This window comes from Natrix helvetica (genome assembly GCF_964273705.1).
Source record: "Natrix helvetica genome assembly, chromosome: 6".
Classification (NCBI taxonomy): domain Eukaryota; kingdom Metazoa; phylum Chordata; class Lepidosauria; order Squamata; family Natricidae; genus Natrix; species Natrix helvetica.
The window spans coordinates 28,227,846-28,255,725 of NC_138553.1; the positions used below are offsets into that span (position 1 = coordinate 28,227,846).

Genomic DNA, 27,880 nt, shown 5'->3' on the forward strand with positions numbered 1-27,880 from the left:
TTTCTGATGGAGATGCCTAATGTACAGGTGCTCCTCAATTTACAACCATTCATTCAGTGACTTTTTGAAGATACAACGGCACTGGAAAAAAAAAGATTTGCAACCAGTCCTCACACTTACAACCATGGCAGTGTCACCCACGGCATCACCTTGCATATCAACTGAAATCCTGGCCCCAACTGTGGTTGTAAGTCAAGGGCTACTTGTATTCCCACATGAAAAGGAAATAAAAATTAAAAAGAACTGATCAAAATCAACACCAGTAGCAGCAATTTGTGTTAAAACTCTTGTTGGGTGAAATTGTACATTTTCCACCAATTTTAGAGCAAAATTTAGCGATGTAAGATTCTTGGTTGTGAAATTCTATGCCGAAGAATAATAACAAAAGTATTTTAAAGAGAAAAAAAAAACTTTGGAGGCACTTAAAGCTGGCTCTAGGACAACTTGCCAGGGCAACTCACTGTGGTCAATTTGCCAAAACTGTCTCGCCCTGGCCGACTCATCCTGGTTAATTCGCTCCAGCTAACTCACTGTGGGACAACTTGTTGCAGCCAACTCACCAGGGGTTGACCTAACCTGCTGCAGGACAGTTCAATGGTGAGATAATTCAAGAGAGGGACAAGTAAATTGCGGAACTTGTCTTGCTTTGAGTCAGAAGTCCTTGAGACTGGGGTGAGCTGCAATTCTACTTGTCCCTCTCTTAAGTTGTCCCACATTGAATGAGTCGTCCCATGGTGAGTTAGCTTCTGGAGAGTTGTGTCATTCCACTTAAACCTTTCTGGCCAAGTTTCTTTGAATGATATCCCTATAAAGTATGAAATCTTTTATCTATTTTTTTTATTACATTCAAAACCGTAGAAATGGTGGTGGACTTTTGGGGAAACCCTCCCACACTACCACCTCTTACAATACTAGACAACACAGTATGAACAGTAAAGACATTCAAATTTCTAGGTTCCATCATATCTCAAGACCTAAAATGGACACCTAACATCAAAAACATAATAAAAAAGGACAACAAAGAATGTTCTATTCTTTGAGCACTGCACACCAGGCACAACTAGACACAAAAACAGTTTTCTCCTGAATGCCATCACTCTGCTAAATAAAAAAATCCCTCAACACTGTCAAACCATTTACTAAGTCTGCATTATTATTACTATTATGATTATCCTTATGATTTATATTGATAAATATATGATTTATATTTATAGTATGATTTGATTGCTTATTTGTACCATTTGACTATCAGTAAGTATTGTACCTTATGATTCATGACAAATGTATCTTTTCTTTTATGTACACTGAGAGCTAGACACCAAAGACAAATTCCTTATGTGTCCAATCACACTTAGCCATTCTATTCTATTCTATTCTATTCTATTCTATTCTATTCTATTCTTAGAAATCATGTCAAAAGAATGGAGATCTATTTATGCTTCCTTGACTGGAGCAAGTGAAATACACCCACACCTACACACGGATACCCGAAACTATGTGATTGGGCTTGATACATTGACACTTAAAGCTTGAAAATTAATGTAGAATGTCTAATTCCTTAGCATCAGAGCTAAGGAATTAATGTTAATATAAGGCAACTTGCAGTTGGAACAGAGTTCTTTTCAGGTGGGGAGGGGGAATAGAATGTCTAAATTCCCAGCCCACAGGCTGGATGAGTCACGCGCTGCCCACGCCCATGACCGGTCCAATGAAGAGGTAGCATCAGAGCATGTTAATGCAAGGCAACTGGCAGTTTGAACAGAGTTCGTTTCAGGTGGGGAGGGGGAGTAGAATGTCTAACTCCTTAGCATCAACACGTGTTAATATAAGGCAAGTGGCAGTTGGAACAGAATTCCTTTCAGGTGGGGAGGAGGAGTAGAACATCTAACTCCTTAGCATTGATGCATGTTAATATAATACTGTATAAGAAATACTGATGATCTAATGATCATTTCAAAAAATTCTTTCTTATCAAGCACCTAGAAGCCAAGAGGAACATACGTGCTGAATTTCAAGTTTGTAGACTTTACAATTCTGGAGATTTTGTGATGATTGAGTGGTATTTGGCTTTTATATATATAGATAGATAAAGAAACATATTGCTCTCAAAAGAGGCTTCCCATTGTGGACTTAGACAGAATGATGACTATAATGTCTCTGAAGATCCCGCAAGGACAAATAGGCTTCTGAGGAACTGGGGATCTGGCTGGAGGATGCAGTTCTGCAGATATCATTGGATTGGCCTTGATTTAAAAACATGAACCTGTTATTTCCCATAACATTGTTAGATAAGTCTTCATTTCTGAGTAATTCTATTCCATCAGTATTGCAGATAGATGATTTTGGCTCGCTTGAATCATCTATGGAATACTGCTCAGGGGATTTTGAAGATAAGACAAGAGGAATTCTCTCTTCTGTGTTCTCATTCTGTTCTACTGTTGATGCTATTGGGAAGTCACCACCTGATGGAAGACTGCCTCTTGAATAATCTTGAAGAAAAGCATAATTTTCTTGGTCACTCATCATGTTGGTAGATGATGCGACATTGTGATTTGCATCATGGAGTGGTTTGTGGAAATAGGAATCACTATTTTCACTATGAGTTAAAGCATCATAGGTAAAATACACCTTGCAGGAATCAATCTCAAGGGAATCAAGATGATGGAAGAAGAAATAGCCACGGTTTGTAAAACAGCTGCTTGAGGACTGTCCACTGGTCTCTGTTATATTTTCAATATTTTTGAAGTATTCATTAGGAGGGAGAAGATAGGACTTGTTGCTACAACTCTGCATTATCTCTAACACAGAGACATTGGAAGCTTCAGCAGTAATATGGAAGGAAGAAATGGATGCTGGGGAGGACAGCCACTTCTGCTGGTAGGAAAAGTACAGAAAGGGGGTTTAGTATTCAAAATGAGCTGCAGTACATACCTTAACATATAGATGTTCAATAAATTTTATCCCATTTCCACAAACTATTGACCTGTAATATATCTGTTTTGTATACGTATTTCATAGATAACAACATAATGTGCCATGTTCCCCAGAGCAACCTCTCCCAGCCTAGCGTCTTCCAGTTATTTTAGCTCCAACCAGTAGGGTCATAACTATAAGATACTGGAATGGAGAAGACTGAAATAGGACAACTTTGTATTTGAAATTTAAGTTTAAGTTTGCTACAAGAAACTGGTCAAATGACCGTTAAGGGAAATGCATGGGAATTAAGAATAGAAAGGAATTCAAGGTGGCTGGACTTAGATCTCTTGCAAGTGTGAAGGGACTCATGACTGATGTATTTGACCCCTCCCTCAGGCTTGGCCTTGTCATATCCTACAATCTCTTTCTTCTAAAAGGGAAGTGAAGTGACTTCACTCCGCTCTACAGCCTCTTTGACACTTCTGAAAGCCAGTTAATGATGGACAGAGGAAGCTAAGAGGTGATTTCCTAAATCATATGGTGCTTCCTTTATTTCACTAAGATAGATAAAAGCAAACATTTTTACCCTCACTGTGAATGAATGCCCTCACTGCGGTAACTGCTATATAGGGCATTAACTTTATTCTTCTTTCTTCTCATTGAGATCTGTACATAGGATGCTCTCTAGCACTTTTAAGTTTTCTAAACCTTTAACCAAACTAAAATATGATTAAATTAAATTAATGTAATTAATTAATATGAATTAAATGATTTTCAAAAAAAGGGGGTGTCTGATAATTTCGGACACATTTAACACAGAACTGAACAGATGTTCATTTTAAAATAAATGTGCACAACAGCTTTTAATTAGGTTGCTCGTATTTATTCTGCAAATATGGGTAGATATCTTAATGTACCCCCATTACCCTTTCATTTTGTGTACATATGAAGGAACACATTGTGAAATTAACTTCTAATCTGTTTAGAAAAATAAAAACTTTTGTGATGCAGATGTACCGCATAATGATGACATTAAAAAAAATCACCTTTTAGAATGTCTATGCATTCTAACAGCTACCTTACGGCCTTTAACTTTATTGAAGTGGGGATGGTAGCCTTTACCTTATTCTTCACCTAAGTCAAAGGTGCCAATTCGCGGGCCCCTGGCTGGATATGTTACACTGGCTATGCCCACTCCCCTTTTAGCGAAGGGGGGAAAAGTCGCGATGTATCACGTGATGACGCTAGTTTCACACCCCTGATCTAAGCGCTAAATGTTATTTGAATAGTGTTGTTGGCAGGGAGGGGAGACAATTTCCTTTTTTTGTTTCAGTTTTGTTTCAGAGGGGGAAAAAAGGAAAGGTTAATCATTTCCTATTACTCTGATAAAAACTAAAAACAGCAGCATTGGCTTCCCAGTTTAGTTTTTTTTATTATTATATTTTTTTCAGCCAAATGTGGTTTGACCAAAATTTTGAAAGTGAAGTTTTGAATATTATATATCATTTTGGTTGCTTTGATTTTATCAGACAGTTGACCTTTGTCATCTATTACAGATTCTCATTACTCTAGTGGTAGTGACATAAGTGCAACCTTAATTGTCACTGTAGGCTCTAAGTAAAGTGTTCCTGCAGAATGTTTTGATCATGTACTATTTAGAACTAGAAACTACACTTAAAAATAAAGCATGTCCATATATGATATACTATTGTATTGTATTGTATTGATGGGATGGGGGGAGAGAAGGACTAGAGAAAGCTCATTCTCCTGAATGTATTAATTGCATTGCTAATTTGCTAATATGATATATTGATATTGAAGATATATTTTGATCTAAATACGTACACTGAAGTAAAATGTAGGGATGTATGAGAATTATACACAACCCATTTCAAAGTATCCCAACATTTTGGAGAAGCCCAAAATATATAGAAATCTGGATATTTCAGAATTGTACAATTAATTTAAAACCATTGCACATCCTACTAGATACAAGAATGCATACAATGTGGGTAAATAAGTACTTATATACAATTTTAATAAAATCAGTAATATTGGTAAAACTAAATAAGACAATTGCCTACTGCTAAACAAATATCAACATTCAGTTAGTAAACAATAAACAAATTTGTTTATTAGGGCTACACTGATTTCACCAAGAATCAGTGATTACAGTGTACTGTAATCTCTGATGAGTAATTTAAGGAAAATTATTTTTGTGAAATTATTTAAAGACATAATTATGTTAATTCTCCATTTATTTGGTAGTAATAAACATTACTGATTAACAATAGTATTCCTAAATTTCATCTTAGCTTGATTATTTAATCCTGCACCCAGATGTTACTCTATATGCAGTGAGAAGCATGCCTCAGGTTAACTCTAGCCTGCTTTCTCTTTTCCAGATAGCAGTTATGTCCTAGGCTACATATCCATCAATTTCACAGCACACACACACATACCTGGATATCTCCTCCATGGATACCAGTGAGAGATGGAAAGAACTCAGCTGGATCTGGCAAATTGATATTAAACTTCTTTCTAAAACTAAAACAAGAGAGAATGAAAAGTACTGTAAGTAAGTGTTTGGAGAACATCACAAGCAAGCACAGAAACAGCAGACCTGGATCAAAACAGTAAACATCTCTATTTATTTTTGCATCTTTTTCAGAATGCTTTAGAGCAGGGGTGTCAAACTCATGGCCCACTGGCCGGATGCATCACACGCTGGCCATGCCCACCCCTGGTTTAGCGAAGGGGAAAAAAGTTGTGATATATCATGTGATGACAACGCGTCATCACAAGTTTGACACGCCTGCTTTAGAGGTTGGGTGTTGGTATTTTTGTGGTTATCCTGTTACATAGCAGCAAACTAGTGTGGGCTTCTCAAATGTATTTATAATGTTGTTCTGGTTTCTAGACTGAGACTGGCCCTATTTCCTGATAGTGGATATCATGGAAGGAGTGATTTCACAGAGAAAGGCAATATAGAATTGGCATATCTGATTTTTAATGGAAGACCCTCTTTTCCTTTTAGAAATTGAAAATAATGAGAAATTACAAATCCTGCATTGCAAGATTTCAGAACTTTAGAAGAGTTAATTATATTTTCATTAGAAAAAAGTTAACTGCAAACTATATTCAGAATTAAAAGATGAAATCAAGTGGAACAAAGGACAAAATGTTGCAGCACTTATTTTGTCACATAAAGGTGAAGGGAAGATAAAAATATCTAACTTTTGCCAATATTCATTATTATTTTAAGAAACAACTGATCATATTTACTAGTATGGTTCTTTAGAATAGGACCTGGACTCCAAAATATATGAAGGGTATCAAATAAACGTTGGTACATAGGTGATGTTCACTCATCTTTGATCTTATTTATCACATATGTTGCCAAAACTTTCTTCTGTTTCACATAGCAAAGAAGCATTTAAGTGATATGAGTTCATGCTATTGACCAGATATGATGATAGAGACCACCTTTTTATTACTTAATGGAGCTGTCCCCTATATGACTCACTCCATATGCATTGGGCTACAGCTCCCACATTTGGACCACATCAACCACTTTGGAATGTCCATCGTAATAATCAACCTTTTTTCAATGTAATTAGTTCTACATGACCACTCTATGGACATTTGAACCAGGTTTAAGCTCTTTTAGGTCCCTTCAAAGGTTGAGTCTTGTGTGTAATGCATTTTGAAATGTTCATATAGTCACACAAACTAGTGTGATCATATTGTCAATCAAGAAAGTGTCACAGAGAATAGTCTCTGAGGAAATCCCCATGCTGCTGTAAATACAAGAAGTATGTGCTAAGCATGCAGGGCATTTTTGATTCAAATAAAAGAATGGCCAAGTGCCCCTGCCTGTAGGTACATATAGAGCTATGGTGGTGCAGTGGTTAGAATGAAGTACTGCAGGTGACTTCTTCTGAGTGCCAGCTGCCAGCTGTTCAGCAGTTCAAGTCTCACCGGCTCAAGGCTGACTCAGCCTTCCATCCTTCCGAGGTTGGTAAAATGAGGACAAAAGTAACAAAATGTAAATTTTCAGCTCACTTTTACCGTTTTGATGCTGGAGATACAATCAGCAAGAATATGATGAAGATGGAAATGATGAAACTCCCGACACTGGCTACAACAACTGGAAGGACTGTACTTTGTGGTGGTGCTACACAAACAACCAGAAACAAATAAGTGGAAATTAGCTATTCATTGAAGATAAGAAGGTTTTATCTGAATATAGAGGGAGATTCATTATGCAAAACAAAATGGGTTCATGGGTGTACAGCTCAGTGCAATACTGCAAACTTGAGCTTTGTTTAATGAATAAGATAAATTTTTGTATTGCTTTTGTAATTATTTTCTAATTATTCTGGTCTTGCTTTTCCTTCAAGTAGTAGAGGATACAATGTTAATTTCTACCACTTACATCCCAATAGGGATGCTCCAAACCATCCTATGAAGTTTAGAGTTGATTGAAGATCTGAGCTGGTTCCCTTGGCCCTATTTTGGTATATAATAGCCCTCCCTAATGTGCATCATGATCCTTGGAGAAAACTCATTGGTTCCTATCAGGTTCTTTGTTGTTTTTGACATTAACCACCTCCGCAGTAAAAAAAAAACATAGTATGAGGTGTGGTAAAGGGAAACACTAATCTTCAGAACAATCTTTATTTCTAAGAATAATTGCCAAACCCTCTTTAAAAAAAAATGATGATTGGCTACTAGCCTATGTTTTTCATGTTTTGACTGGATTTGTGTTGTATTTATTTTATAACAATCATTATTGTCTCCTTCCTTGTGCATTTATAGGTCCTAATTTATAGAGCATGAGGAACTTACATTCTATCTTTGACTTGCAATAGTTTTGTGAACTAGTTACTTGTCTTTAAGTACTATCAGTCTGTCTCTAATGTAAGTGTTGGAGAATAGCATTCTGAAGTCAAAGAACTGATGTGCAATTCTGAATCCATCTGTAACCAGAGGCACCCATGGGAAACAGGAAACCAGAAAAATCAAGATGGCACTACAACTGGATGAATGAGGTTCTACTTTTGTTACATTTGTCACAGTGGCTGCCAGCCTCACATTTTTATCTCCCCTGTTGACACCCTTGGTTGCACTAGCTTTAGGGTATTTAATTTTAATTGACATTGAGTCTTTATTGATTAGTCCATGGGCCATATCAAAGTGCAAAGTTCCAGAAACAAATTATTACTAAAATTTGATAAAAGCAATTTAAAATGGAATTTGATAAAATACAATTTAAATGAAATTGGAATAAAATATGATTTTATTTTTACGGGTAAAAATAGCAGTTATTGTGTGAAAAAGTGGAATGCAGATAGAAGCTAGTATTTATTCATTAGATTTATATCCCACTATTCCTTCAGGATTTAATTTTTGTCCACATCAACAATTCTATAGGATTGGTTGAATTAAGAGATAGACTCTGACTCAATATTCTCAGTGAACTTCCATGTCTGAAAAAGACCTGAACTTGTGTTTGTCTTAGTTCAATCCTAACCCAATACATAACCATTATATCACACTTGCTGTTATAAATTCCAGATGTATCCTGTTGCCCCAAAAGTTGGGAACCCAAATAACATCCTGAAAAATATACTGATTAAAAATTCCTCATGAGACTTTTTATATCCTGAAGCAAAAGACTCGAATCCAATCGTTCACACATCTGACATTGCAACGCAAAAGTTTTAAAGAGGCACATTAACTTCTATCAATGGTCTCAACGACTCTTTTTTCCAGCTCAGTCTGAAGCCTGAAAAAAGACTGGCTGTTTTAATTAATAGCAGAAAGGTGCTGTGCGTGTATGATCCAGTCAGAAGCATTTCCTAATTCAGATTTTAATTTTAGTTTGTTTTCTTTAATGAAAGTGGTGTTAGAGATGTTTCTTTAAAAGAATTTCACTTCTTTATTTATAGAATATGTTAGGATTATAAACTATCTGGAATCATACTGAAGATGATATTATATGAATATTATAATAAATACATTTCTGAAGGATGCTCAATCTCAAATGTATAAATGCAATATTTTAAGCAAACTAGGTTTTTGAGTAAACATCTTCAAAAGTAGTCAGACAAGAAATTGTCCCTAATTTTGCATGAGTGAGATGCAGGTACCTTAGAATCTGCCCATTCAACATGCTGTATATTAAATTGTAGATTTGTTTGTTTGCCTAAAACTTTCTCTCACATCCTAACTCATATGCACATCACCAGATTTCTTATTTAATTTTTTTTAAGGTCAAGTATTATTGTTAAACATCATTTAACAATATTTACGATGTTCTTGGGAGTTATCATTTCAACATATTCTCTAGAGATGACCCAAGCCTTCTATTATGCACCTTACCTTCAGGATCTGTCCTCCATCTTAAAGGAGGCATGCTCCATCTGCTCCATCTGCTGTTGTACAATTTCATCTGTTTTACTTTGACACGAATGGCTGCCTCAAACACTACGTCCGGAGAAAGGTTCTCCAATATTAGCCATTTCTGATCCTGAATTATGGGCAGGATTGTGTCATTCTGCAAAATGGAATTAAAAGCAATGATATTTGAGATGTGTGTAGTTGTAGTATATATAACATTTGCATATTTCCCACCAAATTATGATGGAGAATTCATTGCCTTATAGCTATAGGTCTTAAGGCTTAAAATATGTCTATCCCACCTTTAAATACTCCAGCTTTGGCCACTTTAATATTACTGCAATACTAGCTATAGATTTCAGTGATTGGAAAATATACCCACAAACAAACACACGCACGCACACACAAACACACAAAATACACATTGCAACTATTGACTACAAGAAGACTGCCCAACCTACAGTCTTATCTTCTCCATATACAGTATGTTAGGCTACAGTTCACACCCAACCTGGATATTCTAGGGATGTAACACCTTTCAACAGTACTCTCTTAGAGAATTCAGTTCTTTCTGAATTTGTGGATAGATCTCCATGAATACAAGAAACCTCACATTATATAAATAATGCCTCACGTCTGTTGTTAAAATTTGCAACAACTAAAGATGCATCTTATCTAGGTTAAAATTGAAAGAATGTTTCATTTTTACCACTTAAAGATGCTTCCTCCAAGGAGCACCAAGGTTTTATTCAGAGTTCTCCCATTGCCCCATTTCATCTTCCTGGAAACCTTGCAAATTAAGATGAGGTACATCAACCTGAAGGCTTCAAAGTATAAGTGGGATCAGTGGCATTTGGGGCAGTGGTGGGTTGCAGGTGGTATGCCCGGGTACGGGTGTACCAGAGCCAGCCCGGAGCACCGGATACCGTTCCGGTACAGTGCTCCGGAGGGCCCGTCCGCCCGAGGTCCTTACTGGTGTTCAAAGGATTCTGCCCTTCTGCGCAGGTGCATGGCGCGTACAGTATCTGTGTGATGCTCCACGCAAGGAGCATTGCGGAGGTCCTAAGATGCATGCGCACGCTGCTTTCATGTGCACGCGCGCTGCACGCATCCATGAGGACACCGCCGGCCTTGTTCCAACCGTATTGGTTGGAGGATTTGCAACCCATTACTGATTTGGGGGGTGCAGGAGGATGTAAAAGAAAACCAAAGCAGTTGAAGCAGCATGACTGAAGCCTTGCCCCCTTTATCAGTAGGTCAACTGACACTCTTCCGACTCTGATGGATGCCACTGGTGAAGTTTTGAAATTGGATCTCTCTTGTATCAATTCAGGGTAAATATGTTAGCTTTTATTTTTTCCCAGTTTTGAACTGTTGTCAAATGCAATGATGATGGCTGAGCACAACCAATTGTTGGATATTGTGTGAAGCCATTACTTGGGATTTAGCAAATTCAGCTTGACAATTAAGTCACAATTGATTAGAATTTGACAACTTAGTAACCCTAAATCTTGATTTATAAATCACAGTATCTGGGTTATGTTTGGCTTTGGTTTAACATATATGAACTCAGCCAGCTGACCAGCTGAAGATGTCTCAAAGACATCTTCAATCTCTTGTTGCATCAGGTCATGATCCCATCATGTTTTAAGACTGCAATCATTGTATCAATGCCACCACTCCCTCCCCCGCAAAAATCCCTATAACTACATGCCTTAATGATTATTGTCCAGTTGCACTCACTTCTATTATGATGAAATGTTTTGAGAGATTGATAAAGGACTATAAGGTTCCATGCTTTCCCCCTACATTTGTCTCATTACAGTTTGCCTATCAAAAGAACTGCTCTATAGATGATGTACTTTCCTGTGTGCTTCATCTTAGGTTGGCACACCTGGAGAAGGAGATACTCAGGTGTGAATGCTGTTGGTTGTTTTTAGTTTAGCGTTCAACACAATCATTCCTTGGCATTTGGGCCTATTAGGTTTTAATACTCCTTTATGTAATTGGATACTGGATTTCCTTATTGATAGGCCCCAGTTTGTGTGAGTTGGAAGAAAAGTTTCCAACTCCTTCTCCTTGAGTACAGGTTCCCCACACGGCTGTGTCTTGAGTCTGCTACTGTTCACCTTGATGACCCATGACTGCAGTATCAAATCTGCTACAAATCATATTGTGAAGTATGCGGATGACACAGCAGTGGTGGGTCTTATCCGGGATGACAATGAAGATGCTTATAGGGAAGAGGTGAAGGCTCTGGTGGACTGATGCAATAACAGTAACTGGCTCTAAATGTTAATAAAACAAAGGAGATCATTGTAGATTTTAGAAAGAGCCGGTATAGTCATACTCCACTCAGTATCAAGGATGCAGTTGTAGAGGTGGTCAACAGTATTAAGTATCTGGAGGTGCAGATAACTAACTATCTGAATTGGTCTCTCCGCAAATCATCCTTAGTGAAGTGTGCAAACCAGTGTCTGCATTTCCTGAGACAGATGAGGGGAGCACATCTTTCTCCTTTTGTCCTGGCCACTTTTTACAGAGGCACAATTAAGAGTGCTTTAACAAATTGCATCACTATTTGGTTTGGTGGCAGCAGTGCCTCAGATAGAAAGTCCATACAGAGAGTAGTAAGGACATCCGAGAGGATTATAAGAAGCTCGGTTCCTGTTATTCAGCATACTGCTTATAAGCGTTATGTGCTTAGAGCTCAAAGCATTGTTAGAGACCCCACACACTCACTTTAAGGTCTGCTTCTGTTGCTCCCCTCTGGGAGGAGGTTTCAAAGTATTTCTAGCAGATTCTGTATCAGGCTTTGTTCCCGATGCTATCCGTCTGCTAAACTTGCAAGATTAATTTATCTTGACATGTACATGTATACATCCAAACTAGACTGCGTTGTTTCTCTGTGTCATATAATATATTTGGGAATATGCATAATTTTGTATTTATTTATTTTGTCATGTCTATGTTGTGTATATTGGAGGCGGTGACCCTTTGAGAGCTGTATGCAATGAAATTTCATTTTAATATATGCCAATTAGTGTATATTCAAAATGACAATAAAGCTATTCTACTCTTAACTGTAATTTATTCATCAAAGCATGGCTAAGCATACAGTGCCTTAGACTGGTTTGTGAAGTAAGCCAAAAATTTGGGCTGCAGCCGATTGTTATCAAGCTTCAAGAATTGCTGATAGTTCTTGTACTGTACTGTATTGTTTTGTTTTCCTACACCATATTGCTTAGAATGTTATTGTGGGTCCAAAGCAGAATTGCAGAATAAGAAATAACCAGGGGTATCAAAGTTGTTGTCTTCCCCAAAGAAATTTTCCTGCTTACCTCACCATGAGAAGTTGCTCTATACCGTATTTCATATTCCAGGTTTCCATGTAGGTAGTGGGAAACAGCACAAAGTGTCCATGTTAAATTGTAGGAAGGCTTGTGGGCATTTGCCAGTTGAAAGTTGTAAGGAGGCTGAAGCTGGACTAATTTTGAAAGCAAAAAAGAAATTGATAACTAACTTTTTTACTAGTATACTGTATATTTTAAATCGTGGCTATCATAAACTTCAGTAAGAATATAATCATTTTCTGACCACTTCCCCCATTTCTGTGTATAGTTGATGACAAAACAACAGCCTAACGGCAAGAGAGATAGTTGTCCTGACTACCTAATAATCCTAATTATTCTCCAATCCACTACAATTATCATCATTGGACAAACAGGGAGCTTGAGTTAGAACACTTTGATGGGCAAAGGCGTTTTAGCCAGCTAAGAAGCAGAAATGGAATAATACTGCACAATCAGGAATCAAGTGATACTTCCTGTGGTTTATGGAGCCTGGGTGTAGCCATTTGCTGGGGACATAGTCACAACAGTTGCAAGGAGATGGGAAGGAATGTGTTCATGCTACCCCCTTCTCTAACTCACACCAGTTGTTGCTGGAGCTATCCTAGGAGAAATATTTTTGTGAGTAAAGAAGCCTTGCCACATCAAATGCAATCAAAGCGGGGAAACATTTAATGTGTATATGCACATGTGTGTGACAGGGATTCCCTTTGGGGCAATTGCTTCTATAGATCAAGCCACAACAGCTGCAATAAGAGAACCAGGAAGAGAGAGATTGTTTTTTTTTTTATTCCACACACCCCTTCTCTCTAACTTAGAGCTGTTGTTGCTGGAAGCATTTGGAAGTGCATTTTCTTTGATGGCACTCGCCCATTCAAGATGTCAAATTATGCAGTTTTTGCTACTTGCTAAAAAAATTACTCATATATCACATTTTCATACTATCTAATCTCATGATTCTTGGCAGGAAACAACAATACAAACTATAGAAAGGCAATAAATGAAATAAAAGCTTGAATGAGGAAAAACAGGCTCCAGCTCAGCCCTATCAAAACTAAGTGTAGACCGAAGTCACTGGAACTGTAGTGACCTCAAATATGATTCTGAGTAGGCTTCAGAGGTGATATTCAATCAGTTCTGACAGATTCTAGAGAACCGGTAGTGGAAATTTTGAGTAGTTTGGAGAACTGACAAATAGGCTGGCCCTGCCCCTGCTTCCTCCCAGCCTCTCAGCTGATCTTTTGTTGCCCTGAACAGGAGAACGGAGCTGGAAAGCAGGTTAGTGGGGTGGGGAGGAAATGGTGATTTTGCAGTATCCTTCCCCTGCCACACCCACAAAGCCATGCCCACAAAGCCACACCACACCCACAAAGCCATACCACACCCACAAAGCCAAGCCCACAGAACCGGTAGTAACACATTTTAATCCCACCACTGATAGGCTTTCACTGTCTCATTCAAATTTGTTGTACAATTCTGGAGTCCTTCTGGCCTCACAGTTCTTGTTTGAAGAGGGTGACCAAAGGCACCATTGCATGTGTATCAGTTGCACCTGTTCTTGGACCTTCTCATAGACACTCGCATATTAGTCATCTCTGGATTGGATTATTGCAATGTGTTCTACATCAGGTTGTCTGGAAGTTCAATTGCAATGGTGGGGCTTGTTACGGGCATTTCTCATTATGTTTATGTAACTCCTCTACTCCATGAGATGCACTAGGTGCAACTCAGAGTGCTGGTTATCACTTATGAAACCCACAGTGGCAAACCCTGCACTTTGGAATCATGGCTCTGCCAATATGCAGTTAGCTTCAAGCTTACAGTTCTTTAGAAAGACAGTTAAATATTTGATTCTTTCCCTGGGAGCTTGGGTTAGAATTGAGTTCCCAACTGGACAAATGCAGTACATACTAGTTCTGACTGTGATTTCATTGTTTTAGTCAGCTGGGGTGTATGGTTTTCCTATGTATCTTTGTTTAACAATATTTTTGCCACCCAGAGTCATACTGTTTCAATTAGATGGCCATTTAAATGTTCTAAATAAAGAAATAAAACCAGATGTAGGAAGAATACATGATGATCCACCTATGCAACTGGGCAACAAAAGTCTGCATAAAAACCAAACCAAATAGAATCTTAAATACCAGAAGAGAGGGAGCCATCATATCACTTGGCTCATAGTGTTTCCTGACTGTAAGGACTACCAGAATGAAGGCTTGCTTTCCAGTCCATGCATCCTCCACCCCTAACTTCACACCATGATGCTGAGCAGGTATGCTGGGCAAGTTGTCTTTGGATATTCTCAGGACAGGAAGACTTACTTTGGATTAGGTGGTCTTTTAAGCATCTTGGGTAGTATAGCACATTTTGCTGGAGATAAAGCCATATTGGAATAGGGTATTGAGGTAAACTTCTGATTGAAAGGAGCCTCCATAAAGAAAGGGGGATATATGAAAACAGCCTCCCCAAAGAATAAGTGCTGTTAACACATTCAGGCATCCCCATGGCAACAGTTTATAGCTGGCTTTCAATCCAGAATATCCCAAACATAGCGAAGTTCTCATTCTCACCTGTGACACTATGTGTATCCAAAAAAGGACCTTTTCTGGTCCACAGATGACTATTATTTCAGTAAACATTGAGGGTTTGTCTATATTTTAGGAAGAACTGTTTTGGGATTTGTGCCAAAAATATAACTGCGATGTCCTGTGTATACAGCAGACCCACAGAGACAACCATCAGAGACCTAAAATACAGAGCAGGTGGCTTGTAGCAGAGGGGTCCCACCAACAGTAGGCAATTTTGCGAAGTCCACAACAATATCAGAAATAAATAACATAGAAGTAATAACTGTAGAGCTGAGAAACTACATTGTTACTTTAGTGTATAAACCACCATTAACTGAGATCAAGAGTGATGAATTGAATACATCTATTAAGGATAAAATAAATTTTGTCACTGGAGACTTTAATTGTCACAGCAGCATCTAGGGGTAACCCGATGATGACAGAAATGGGAAGGCTGTGATATAGTGGGCAGATTCAAACAACCTGGCTCTTTTTATATGACAACAAATTATCAGCTTTAACAATGGAAGGTAGCACAGGGGATAGAATCCATACTAATCTGCTATAAATCAGTACAGGCTTGGAAAGTAGATGTGGCTCTGAATGAAGCTAGCAGAATTATTACCGGATGCCTTAAACCTACCTCTCTAGATAATAATAATAATAATAATAATAATTTAAATTTATTAGCCGCACCCTTTCCGAAAAGGACTCGGGGCGGCGTACAATGGAGTAAAAAACATATAACATTTACATAAATCCATGACATACATAAGTACAAAGACACACATGTTCGGAGGAGGTTAACAGATACAATACATAGACAATTAAAAACCATTAAAATACCCTAATTACAAAACCCCATGTACAGTCCAAATTCAAAATGTTAAAAAACAGACAGTCAGGAGGAGTACGAGAAAATTACGGTTGAGCCAGGCCAGATAGTTGGAAGAGGTGGGTTTTCAGTTGTACACGGAAGGAGCGGAGATCGGAAGTAATCCTGATGTCCCGGGGGAGGTCATTCCACAGGGCTGGGCCCATCACAGAGAAGGCTCTGCTCCTGGGTGTCGCCCCCCGACACTGTTTGGCGGTCGGCACCCGGAGAAGTCCCTCTCTGTGAGAGCGGATTGGTCGTAGGGATGTGTGGGGCAGGATGCGATCCTGCATGTAACTAGGCCCTGTGCCATGGAGCGCTTTAAAGATCATAATCAAGACCTTGAAACGCACTCGGAAGACCACAGGAAGCCAGTGCAGCTCGCGCAGGAGAGGTGTTACAGGGGAGAATCTAGTCCTCCCCATGATCACCCGCGCGGCCGCGTTATGGACCAACTGTAGTCTCCGAGTGCATCTCAAAGGAAGCCCCATGTAGAGAGCATTGCAGTAGTCCAGGCGAGACGTCACCAGCGCATGGGTGACTGTGCGTAGGGCATCCCGGTCCAATAAGGGGCGCAATTGGCGCATCAGGCGAACCTGATGGAACGCCCCCCTTGCCACGGCTGTTACATGGTCATCCATGGACAGCCGGGCATCCAGGAGGACGCCCAAATTGCGCACCTGTTCCATAGGGGCTAGTTGCACGCCCCCAATGGCCAGAGATGGAAACACCTGGTTGAACCGGGGCGCCGGAAGCCACAGCCACTCCGTCTTGGAAGGGTTGAGTTTCAGTCGGTTGCCATCCATCCAGATCCGTACGGCCTCCAAACACCGGGACATCACTTCGATGGCCTCATTGGGGTGGTTTGGGGTGGAGATGTATAGCTGAGTGTCATCAGCATACAGATGATATCCCACCCCAAAACCACGGATGATCTCGCCCAGCGGTTTCATGTATGTGTTGAACAGGAGAGGCGAGAGTACCGAACCCTGTGGCACTCCACATGTGAGAGGCCTCCGGGTCGATCTCTGCTCCCCTGCCAACACACGTTGCGTCCGGTCAGTGAGGTAGGAGCCAAACCACCGTAACACGGTGCCCCTGACTCCCAACCCCTCCAGCCGGTGCAACAGGATACCATGGTCGATGGTATCGAAAGCCGCCGAGAGGTCTAATAGGACCAGGATAGAGGAACAACCCCTATCTCTGGCCCGCCAGAGATCATCCACCAATGCGACCAAGGCCGTCTCCGTGCTGTGCCCGGGTCGGAAGCCGGACTGGCGCGGGTCTAGATAATCATTTTCCTCCAGGTGGCGTGGGAACTGCTGTGCCACCACACTCTCTACAACCTTCGCTAAAAAAGGAAGGTTGGAGACTGGACGGTAATTGACTAGGTCCGTCGGGTCCAGGGAAGACTTCTTGAGCAGGGGTCTCACCATCGCCTCTTTCAAGGCGGCTGGTAGAGACCCCTCACCCAACGAAGTGTTCACTAGGACCAGGAGCCAGTCACGTGTAACCTCCCAGGATGCCAGTACCAGCCAGGAGGGACACGGGTCCAATAAACATGTGGTGGGTCGCAGACGTCCACGCAACCTGTCCAAATCCTCGATGGCAACCGAATCAAACTCCTCCCAAAGCGGACCCTCAAGACTCGCCACGGGCGTCTCTACTGAACCACTGAAGGGGGTCCATCCCATCCGGATTTGAGCGACTTTGTCATGTAGATATTTCCCAAACTCCTCTGCTCTACCCTGTAAAGGGGCTTCCCGCGGCCTCTCAAACAAGAGGGAACGAGTCACCCGAAACAAGGCGGCAGGGCGGTTATCTGCAGACGCAATAAGGGCGGCGCAATGTTGACGTTTGGCCGCTCTTAATGCCACAAGGTACGTCCTCAAGTAGGCTCGTGCCTGTGCTCGGTCAAATTCGGAACGAGAGGATCTCCAACGACTCTCTAGGCGTCTCCTTTGGCGTTTCATCACCCTTAGCTCCTCGGTAAACCAGGGAGCCAGGGTGGTTCGTCGCCGCAGGAGAGGCCGCAAAGGCGCCACCCGGTCCAGGGCCCCGGTAGTCGCACTATTCCATGCGTCTACCAGGTCCTCCACTCGGGGGCGGGTCAAATCCACAGATAAGATCTACCATCTAGCCAACATTGCCCCGGCTGCTGTTCATAGAGAAGCAGCAGCACACCAAGAGAAGCTCAAATCATTACTATCTAGGCAACTCCCTCTCTATGACCTACAACCAGCTCATCAGAGATTAAAACTCAGGAAAAGCTTCCTTAGATATAAAGAATTTTAAAGCAGGGTGGATTATGGAACACTACAAAGGACCAACATTGGATGGAAACAACGCAGGAGCTGGCACCTGGGTGTGATGAAACCTGGGAAGTATGGAAATTGTTGAATAAACTGTGCATGGGTACCACAAGATCCAGAGGCACTCTGAACAAATGGGGCTATTAAGTGGCTTCTGATCTTTGTGATTGTGATGACATGCAGACAACAACACAAATCCCGATCAGTATATACATGAGGACTTCATGGCAGTGAGACAGAACACAATCAATGCTGCTGGTTTCTGGGCAGGATCTGCTTAATTTGTACATATTTTAATCTTGAATTTTATATTTTAAATTTATGTCATATGCTATACCTTATTTTAATTGTGATTCTTTTGACATGAATAAACAAACTTATGATTTCATTTATGGTCATTATGATGAGTAGACCTCATAGATAAGGACAGTGGGAAATGATAGAGCTTGAAATTAAAAGATAAGAGATAAATTGAACATGTTCCTAGTCTCAATATTATGAGAATTGATATGGATTGTGCAATCCCTACACTATTATCTTGATGCCAGGTCAGTTAAAAACATATTTATCTCATATTAAAGGAAGAAGTATATTTGGCAAGTTTTACTGAAATTTGGGTAGACAGTTAACAAGCTGACATTGATCTCACCATGAGTGAATCAAGTACTTTCCTTTGATAAAGTGCAACTTTCCTAGTTTGACATCCTCTAATAATGTTGCAACTTTAACTTTCCCAGTTCCACTCACATGGCTTTTAACCATGTTGACTGGGTTTTTTAAGGAGCTGTAAGTGCAATATATCTGAAGAACCTCGGAATTGGAAGATTATATAATGCCTATATAACTGGTAAAATAGTGGTGGTGGTCTCAAATCCTTTCCAGAACATGGGAGACAACAATAGTTATGCTGAGTCTAATCTGATTTGGCATAAAAGTCACAGTTCTCATTATTTCATCTCATCAGCGATCCTGGCAGAAATGTTTCATTCACATGCATACATAAGGTCAGATGACATGGGAAGGTTCTTAATACATGATACATTCTGAATATTTTGAGCTGTGGGTTTGGATGAATGTTTCAGTTGCTTTGAGAAACTGCAAGCATTCATTATAGTACTGAATTATGACCTACTTGTGTTGTGATTGTTGCTACTTTTTTCTTCTTCTTCACATCATTATTCATTATTTCAGTCCAAAGCTATCATTATCTTTGAGTTTCCACTACTGGTTTAGCAAAGACTGTATTTAATTGGTTGAATGTCTCTCATTGATAGCTAAAATAAAATATAACAGCTGTTGCCTATATGTCACAATGACTGGGCCGAACCTAATTTCCATTGCATAGTGCTATTTTGGCTACATGAAATATAGCACATGGAATCATAGGAATGGAAAACAGGAAAATATATCATACAATCTAGTGAACTAGCACAAGTATCAAATATCTCCAACCAGACATTTCCAACTTACTGTTCTGAAATGGTTCCATTGTCTGACTATGAATCTCTGTCCACTTCTCCCCAGCGTAGCAAGACACAACCAAGAGAATAGTGTCTACAATAGTCAAGCTGTAATCCTAAAAACAAATATAGCACTGTTAATTAAAAACAGAACTAGTTATTCTATCACAGATATTGTTGCAAAGAACAGTACATAAAACAAAAGTATGTCAGATGATGTTTTGTCAACTCCTGATAGGTATGGCTATTAAATGTTCTTAATTAAAATTGGAGATTTGCTGTTCAGTTATATAATTTGCAAGGGAACTTTCACTCAGACATACTGTAATAATACAGCAGGTCATCTTAAAAATGTTATTTTGGGATGCATTTCTGAGTTGTAGCATATGTATGATTTTGTGTGTATGTGTGTTGCGTATAGTGATACATTCTTCACAATTTTAAAAAAGCGTCTTTAAATAACTTTAATTAATGTTCCTAGAACTGGCTTTGGGGGGGGGGGAGCAATGATTTTGATACTGTTACTATAAGTTTTTTTTTATGTAGTCTTACATGAACCTTTTGAAAAAGGTTTGAAAAGCGTAGTTGGTTCAGAATACTGATCCAGATTTCTTTTCAAAGTTAGGTGATTTACCCCTATTTTTTTTTAACACTTTAATTTAATGAAGTTCAACCTTTACTAGCTTCTGGTTTATTTGGGATGGGAATATAACCAATTTCTTTTAAAGTCCTAAATATTTTTTACACAGGAAGCTTAAAATTGTGTCTATCTGTTCAATTATTCCAGAGAATCAAGGCCAATATAGGTACGATATCTAAGCCAAGATTGTCAATAGAAGAGGATGCAATTCAGAAATGAGGATTTCTTCTCAGATATGAAAATAGGGTAGCCTGTCTCTCCACTCCAACTCTGTTTCCTAATATGGAAGTAGGCTGGTGTTCGTAAGAGAGAAAGGACCTTCTTTATAATGGCGCCTTGGTTCTGAATCAATTTCCTTTTCCTGGAACTGTATTTTAACTCCTTTTTTTTTTAAAAAAAGGTATTTGGAAGACAAATTTTACAACTCTTGATTTTGATGCTATTTTGTATCATTTTTTTGTTATAACTTTCTATTCATTTTTTCTCTAATTAATGTTTTGTGGAAATTTGGTACTAATTGGTTTTTTAATTGATGGGGAGATGGTGTTTGCATATTTAATTGTACATTTCAATATTATTTTTAATTTATGAATTGTGATATTAAGTTTGAATTCAATTTCAATTGAAACAAGTAAATAAAATCACCCCACAACCGTTAACTCAGTTGTAACTGTTATACTGTATATATCCTTAAAGGTTGGAAGGCTTTGGTGATAGTCTTTTTTCCCCCTCTGCCAAAGTAAAGGGAATGGATCAAAGCAATATGGAGAAGAATAAGTGTGGTATATAATAGAAGACCAGAGTCTTCATATACCAATATCAGTGAACAAGTTAAAGTATTATTGTAACAGAAATTTTAGCCCTATATCTTGAAATGAGGCAATTTTAATATGCTCAAATATGCAGCCAAAGGACAAAGAACTTTTTGGTGTTGGAGGATTAATCACTTTGTAGCTGTAAGTGTGCTTCATTAAATACTGTTTTTTCCAGCATCATATACTAAGAACAACTTTTGTAAAAAGATTGTTCACATTAGCCAAGATTTTGTAAAAGGATTACTTACCTCAAGAATCAGCTTACAGCTCCTTATGCTTGTGCCATTCATTTGACATGTCTTAGGTGGTTTCCTGCAAGGAAGACTTGCCATAAGGCACATAAATTTCTAAATTTTGCACATAAACAATTCATTCACACAATGCAAGATAGCAGTTGTAGGATCAGATAATTCGCACACAGGAAAGGTTTATTAATTCAATATCACTGATAGAATTATTCTCTAGCCAGGCCCAATTCGGAATATTGATGTTTATGTGAATAAAACTGTAATGTAAATTCAGAATGAAATAGATATTTCCCAATATTTCTAAATTTATATTTTAAGATTAACCGAGGAAATCTTGCCATTTGGTCCTATGTTGTGATAGCTTGAATCTGAACTTCATTAGAGGCAGCATTCCAATTATGGATTTTGGAAGAAATATGCTGGAAAAACATATTTGTACACAAACTTTGGAAGTGTAATCCGATTACAGGACTATTTTTGAAATGGCATTTTTTTGTGTTTTAATTCTGGTATGGTAGGACTTCATTTGTATTACATACAACCTGGATTCTTTGAAAGGAAAGGCAGCATATGAGCAAAATACATAATAAAGCATGCCTCCAACTCTTTTCAGATAAATTATGTTCAGGTGCCAGTCTGCTATTTCCATTTTAAAGACTCCAGATGAGTAAGTATACTTTTGAATAACAACAAATTATAGAACCAGACCAACATTTTAATGCATACATTTCAACTGCATACATTTCCAAATTTTAATGCATAAATTTAAATATTTTATAAAACTAATAGGCAGGTATAACAAAAGCAAACTGGCCACAGCCAACTGGCTGCAGCCAAATTGCTATGGCCAACTTGCCACAGGACAATTCAACAAATACAAAAGTTAAATTAATTTTGATGGAACCATGGCTAATAATAATAAAACAAGGAAAGTTAATCCAGAAATACAAGAGTTACAATATATTTTGTTGATTTTGTCATTTATTAGATTATGTGATTTATTACAGTATTTTAGTTTGGACTAACTGATTTTATATTTTTAGCTGTTTTTTTGGGGGGGGGGGGTTTCCTAGTTTGTATACATTGCAGAATCCACTGGACTTGGGCAGCTAATACATCTAAATAAATAAATAATAAAATAACTCAGAATTCCCCAGCCAACATGGGGAAACCAAGATTGAAAAACCCTATTTACAGATTACAATATTGTCAACTGTGTTACAAGTTAACTTGTTAAACTTTTAACTGGAGAGTGACTTAACCAAAAATTAAAAATACTAAAAAAAATTGAGCTTGACTATTTTGATGAAGACTATATATGAAAAAGTTTTACTATCAACCCCGAAATTGGTGCTGATCTCTTGGAATGGTTACGATCCACATTTTGAGAATCTCAGGGATTAATAAAATTCTTATAAGACAGAAGTGCAAAGTATTAAAGTGCAGAAGTGTAAGTATTCAAAGTCAATATCTTCCTAAGGGTTTTGAAGACAACGTGCTTAGTGGAAACCAATATTCTACATATCTCTTTGACAAGAGATTAGATGATTTTTTCCAATGATGAATGACTTGAATAGACCTAGGGCAAGGCAAACTGGTTTTTATCTTCTAAGTGCATTTTACTGATTACTTACTCATATTCAACCGAAGCAGTGAGTTGGCATTGCCCTTCCGTAGCATTTTTCACAGGGATCCAGGTGCAAATGACTGTCTCAAATGAGTCATATAAACAATCCAGATCTGAAGAATCTGTTAGTAGAGAGGTGAAAATCTGTTGTGTCATTTCATTTTGTCTTATGCGAAACTCACTGCGCCAGATCGGCTGAGCGGGCAAAAGAAGGCTTATTCCTCCCCCCTCTTTTTTTTTTCTTTTTAGTGGATGAGCAGATTTTGTTATTGGAAAAGATATAATGGATATGGCCAGCCATTGGGCAACACTTTGGTTATGAAAGAAATATTCAATATATCATAGGGTACTTTTTAAAAACCAATGATGGGTAAACAACTATGTTGCTCTTTAGTGTTTTCTTTATAAACTGGTCTGAGATGTTGATTTCAATAACAAAGTATATAAAATGCTTCTGGCACCTGCTTTTTCTCATGGAAATCTCACACCCAAGCTAGCTCCTGCTTCTGTTCCTTCTGGACTTTCCTTGTCATATGTAAATTATTAGCTTCCCCTTCTCTTACTTACTTACTTGAACCATATTTTTCTAATTTGGGTTTGGGTCAGAAAGCAGTGGGATAGTTCTGCTTATTTACAAAAATAAATGTGGGATAAAGCCTCTTCCAACCATCAATCCATTCAATTCAGCCACTTCCCCACTATCCCTGGAATCCTTTTCTCCTCTTCCTTTCATATCACACTGAACAAGATCTGGGGCTCAATAACTTGGCACCTGCCAAAGCAAGGGCCCCACTACGCACCATGATAGTTAGTAAGCCAACTTATATCATCACCCTGTTGCTTTGCGGGGCCTTGTAAGTGAACAGTTAGAAGAACAAGGTGAAAGAAGCATCAGCCTCTACTCATTTTGCTACCTTCTTTTAAGTCTGACTCAAAAGGAGAAGGCAAGCAAATGAATAAAATCACTACCATAAAGCAACAAAGCAAAAAGGGTCACTGATTGTATCTTTACTCAGGGATCCCTTTACAAAACATTGCAGATAGCTGAGCACTGGGTTTAGAAGATCTCTTTGGTAAACCATTGCAGCTACAGTATACAGAATATACCATGGTTTTTGGTTGTGTTTTGCACTGGAAAATTGGGATCTCAGGGTCACGATTTGAAAACTACTAGATTAGCATTTGACCCTGACACAGCTCTCGTGTTCATTCTGAAATCTATACAGAAATCAAACTTACTCTGCCTGGCTCCTGATGCTTGGAAGAATGAGATAATGTAGAGCGGAATGAGCAGGCGGGTCTCCATAACCAGAGATTTGAAAAGCTGCGGAAAATAAAAGAAATGATCTCAATGAACCTCACCTGAAAAGGTGTTCATATTTCAATTCACTCACTCACTCTCCCACTTATCCATTCCCTCATCCATTTATTCTCTGGACACATCTCACAGAATTTGCAATTTGATTTCTTTAGTAAAGCCATTCTGTCATATCCGTTTGATATCTCAACAACTTTGGATAATATCAACATGGATAAGTTACTGGATTTTCTTCATCAGGAGGGAGGTTTATTGTGGTACAATAGTTCTGCTTCTACTTGCAGGAATTGTATAAAAAAGTATTTATGTCTTTGAATTCTGGCAACTATGTTGTTGTATACCATAAGGCTATTTTGTCCTGAGTGCTATTTTTTTTTTTGTATCTGTATGAAGCTTCTGAAGTGATTATCAATCATTTTTGGAAAAGGATTCATCTCTATTATATATATATTTTACAATATCTAAATCACCCTCTGATTGAATTGATGGAGGAAATGTAAGGCAATTAAGTGATACTTAATGTTGACAATGTGGAGAATGTGTAGATAGAAGTCAAAACCTTGCTTATTCTCAGTGGGTCACTCTGTCTTGGAAATGTTAGATAGAAAATATCTGTGAATGTAAACAATATAATTGGATGTCTCAGTGATCTTTGAGGTGAGAAACACTTAAAAGAAGCTCAGCTAAAACGTTTCTTAAGCGAAGACTGCTAAGCTATTATTGTCTATACATTAATAATGCTCAGATTATTGTGACATGCTTTATATGGGACTATCTTTGTACTTGGTTTGAAATGGTATATGTATATCCATGAAAGCAGGTTCATTGCTATAAGTAGTTATCTAGTCAGGTTAATAATTTTACATATGATATATAAGGCATTTTTATTTATTCATTCATTTGTTTCTATCCTGCCTTTACTATTTTTACAAACAATTCATATCCAACACACCTTCCTCCTTCTATTTTCCCCACAACAATGCAATGAGACGAGTTGGGCTGAGAGGGAGCAACTGGTCGAGGGTCACCCAACTGCCTTTCATGGCTAAGGTGGGGCTAGAACTGATGGTCTCCGGCTTTCTGATGCCTGACCCACTAGACCAAACTGCTCTTATAGACCTCAGTTATTGAGATTTTCAGGAGAAATCCAACTGCGTGTGCCTGGAACCACAAAATTCCATATTGCAGTTACTGCACTGCGGCTTTCTCCGTAATGATAGCTGCTTTCTGGAATGTTCCATCTAGTGAACAACATTATGCTCCTCCTGTTACATTCTTCTTAAGATTTACAATTCACCTAGGCCTTTTTACATGAATGTGGGATAAAGGGTTTTGTTTTCATTTCCCAAGATTTCTTTCTCTTGCCTTTTTTAAAAAAAACCATTTTTATCATGCATTTATATTTTATAATATCAAAGATTCATTTATATAGGAAGTAGCATAAAATATAATAACAATATCAATGATATGGTTCCTTAAAACCATCCATGTAACTGAAGACCTTCACAGGATACCCTTAGACCTCAAAATACTATACATTTAATTTTGTGCCTGCCAAGAAACCATGCTAAGTTTGATTTTTAATTAGAATTAACATTATTTTAACATAAGCACTAATTGGGAGGCTGACATGCTGCTAACAAAACACCAGACTTCAAGGTCAACTTTATTTCTAAGAATGTTTCTGGACACTACTTGGTCTATGCAATTATTTCACATGGGCTCATTAGCGTTTTTGGAAAATAAAATTGTTGAGTAATTGCAGCCTAATTCTTTGACTTAGAAATTAAGAATGGGTGGGACAACACTTAGCTAAGAAAGGAGCTTGTTTTAGAAAGCAGTTTTGGAAGGCTAAAGGGGAGATGGAGAGCATGCTCATCAGTTTACTTACTAGTGTATTGTTTTGTGAATAGCCATTCCCACCATGGTGGCTGTTTTGTAAATGGACAAAGTCTTCAATGGCAGCCATTTTATAAGTGCATCCCAAATTGTTCTCAAAATTCCAAATAGGTTTAAGTGTTTGCTGCACAAAATGTATAAACCTTTTTAGTCTCCACGATCTGGCAGTGTAAAAATGTATTTGCAGCCAAAAATACGTCAGGGGACTTGGGCGTAAAGTATCAAGAAGTGTCCTTTTCAGACATTTTTTTCCTGATCAAGAACAGCTTAAAAGATGCTACCCATTGAGTATGCAAATGTTCATTGTATTTCATTTCCTGAGTACATTTTCAATCGTTATTCTAATCACTCTGACATTTACACTTGAAGTGGAAAGTTTCTCAAAATGAATTCTTCTTTACGATAGTAGAAGCTATCTCAAAATGAATGGATTCTACACACCACTTTTCTTTAGGCAGTTGAGTATTTTCTTTTGAAACCTAAGATTTCTTCAGAGTAGTTTCTTTCTCTTCATCAACAACATATGCATAAGGAAACAAAGCAATGGATAACAGGATTCTAGAATTAAGAAGCAGCAGCAGTTGATTCTCTTTTATAAGTGTTAAGATTAAAATAATTTCAGGAGTTTTATTTTTTTAAACCAATTTATCAAGTACCAGGTTTTGATATTTTGATATAAATATCAAAACTATATGCTCAATAGAGTACTAACTTTATTGAGTATTTTGTTTCTCATAATGACCAATCAGATGTCACTGGTTTGCTCACAAACAGGAGGTGAATTTGAGGATTTGAGGATACATTATTGTTAGCCCAGGGATAGTTGACTCAAAACTAATATCCCTTGATAACACCTCTTTTCTCCAGGAATCTCCTTAATTCCCTTAAAAGCCATCCGGGATAGTGACCTGCTATTAAAGACACCCAAATTCAAGGCCACCCTCAGCCATGTAAGATCATTCAGTCTTTCTCAACCAAACCACCTCCACAGGAATTTGTTTAAGGTCAGAAATGGAGCACTGTGTACTACCTTTTGCTGCAGCATCCAGGACATATTAAAAAAAAGCAATCAAATGTATAAACAAATAAAGCAAGTTATAACAGTTTTCATTCACTTGGGTTTGCATAGCACATGAGGAGTCTCTAATTAATAAATTCCAATTCTTAATCCCATTTCTTTGAGACCTTTGAGGGAAGAACGATGAGATGCATGAAAGCTGCCAGATTAGAAGTTTGCTGTAAGACATCCTCTCTTAAACTACCCCCTTTAACAACATGCATCCATTACCTGGTTTTATGATAATCTTCTTCTAGTCTCATGAGTGAGGTTGGACGTGCAGTGCTGTTGATCCTGGCTTTTGGTGTGACATCCCAATAACAATCGCAGCTGCTGGATTATTAGCCTAACTATGTGCTATCATCAGACATAAGAATGTTCTGGTGCTAATA

The 27,880-nt window shown here is 38.4% G+C and overlaps 1 protein-coding gene across 1 annotated transcript; it reads right to left on the reverse strand.

Moving 5' to 3' along the window:
- Positions 1-1,495: 1,495 nt before the first annotated feature.
- Positions 1,496-27,880, reverse strand: IL2RB (interleukin 2 receptor subunit beta). The gene is made up of 10 exons (XM_081958645.1): positions 27,720-27,880; positions 24,454-24,538; positions 23,222-23,336; positions 21,588-21,651; positions 19,895-20,000; positions 12,663-12,808; positions 9,304-9,478; positions 6,988-7,093; positions 5,379-5,463; positions 1,496-2,871 (listed from the first exon to the last, which is right to left on the reverse strand). The coding sequence occupies exons 2-10, from the start codon at positions 24,518-24,520 to the stop codon at positions 2,131-2,133; spliced, it is 1,605 nt and encodes a 534-aa protein (XP_081814771.1). The 5' UTR covers positions 24,521-24,538; positions 27,720-27,880; the 3' UTR covers positions 1,496-2,130.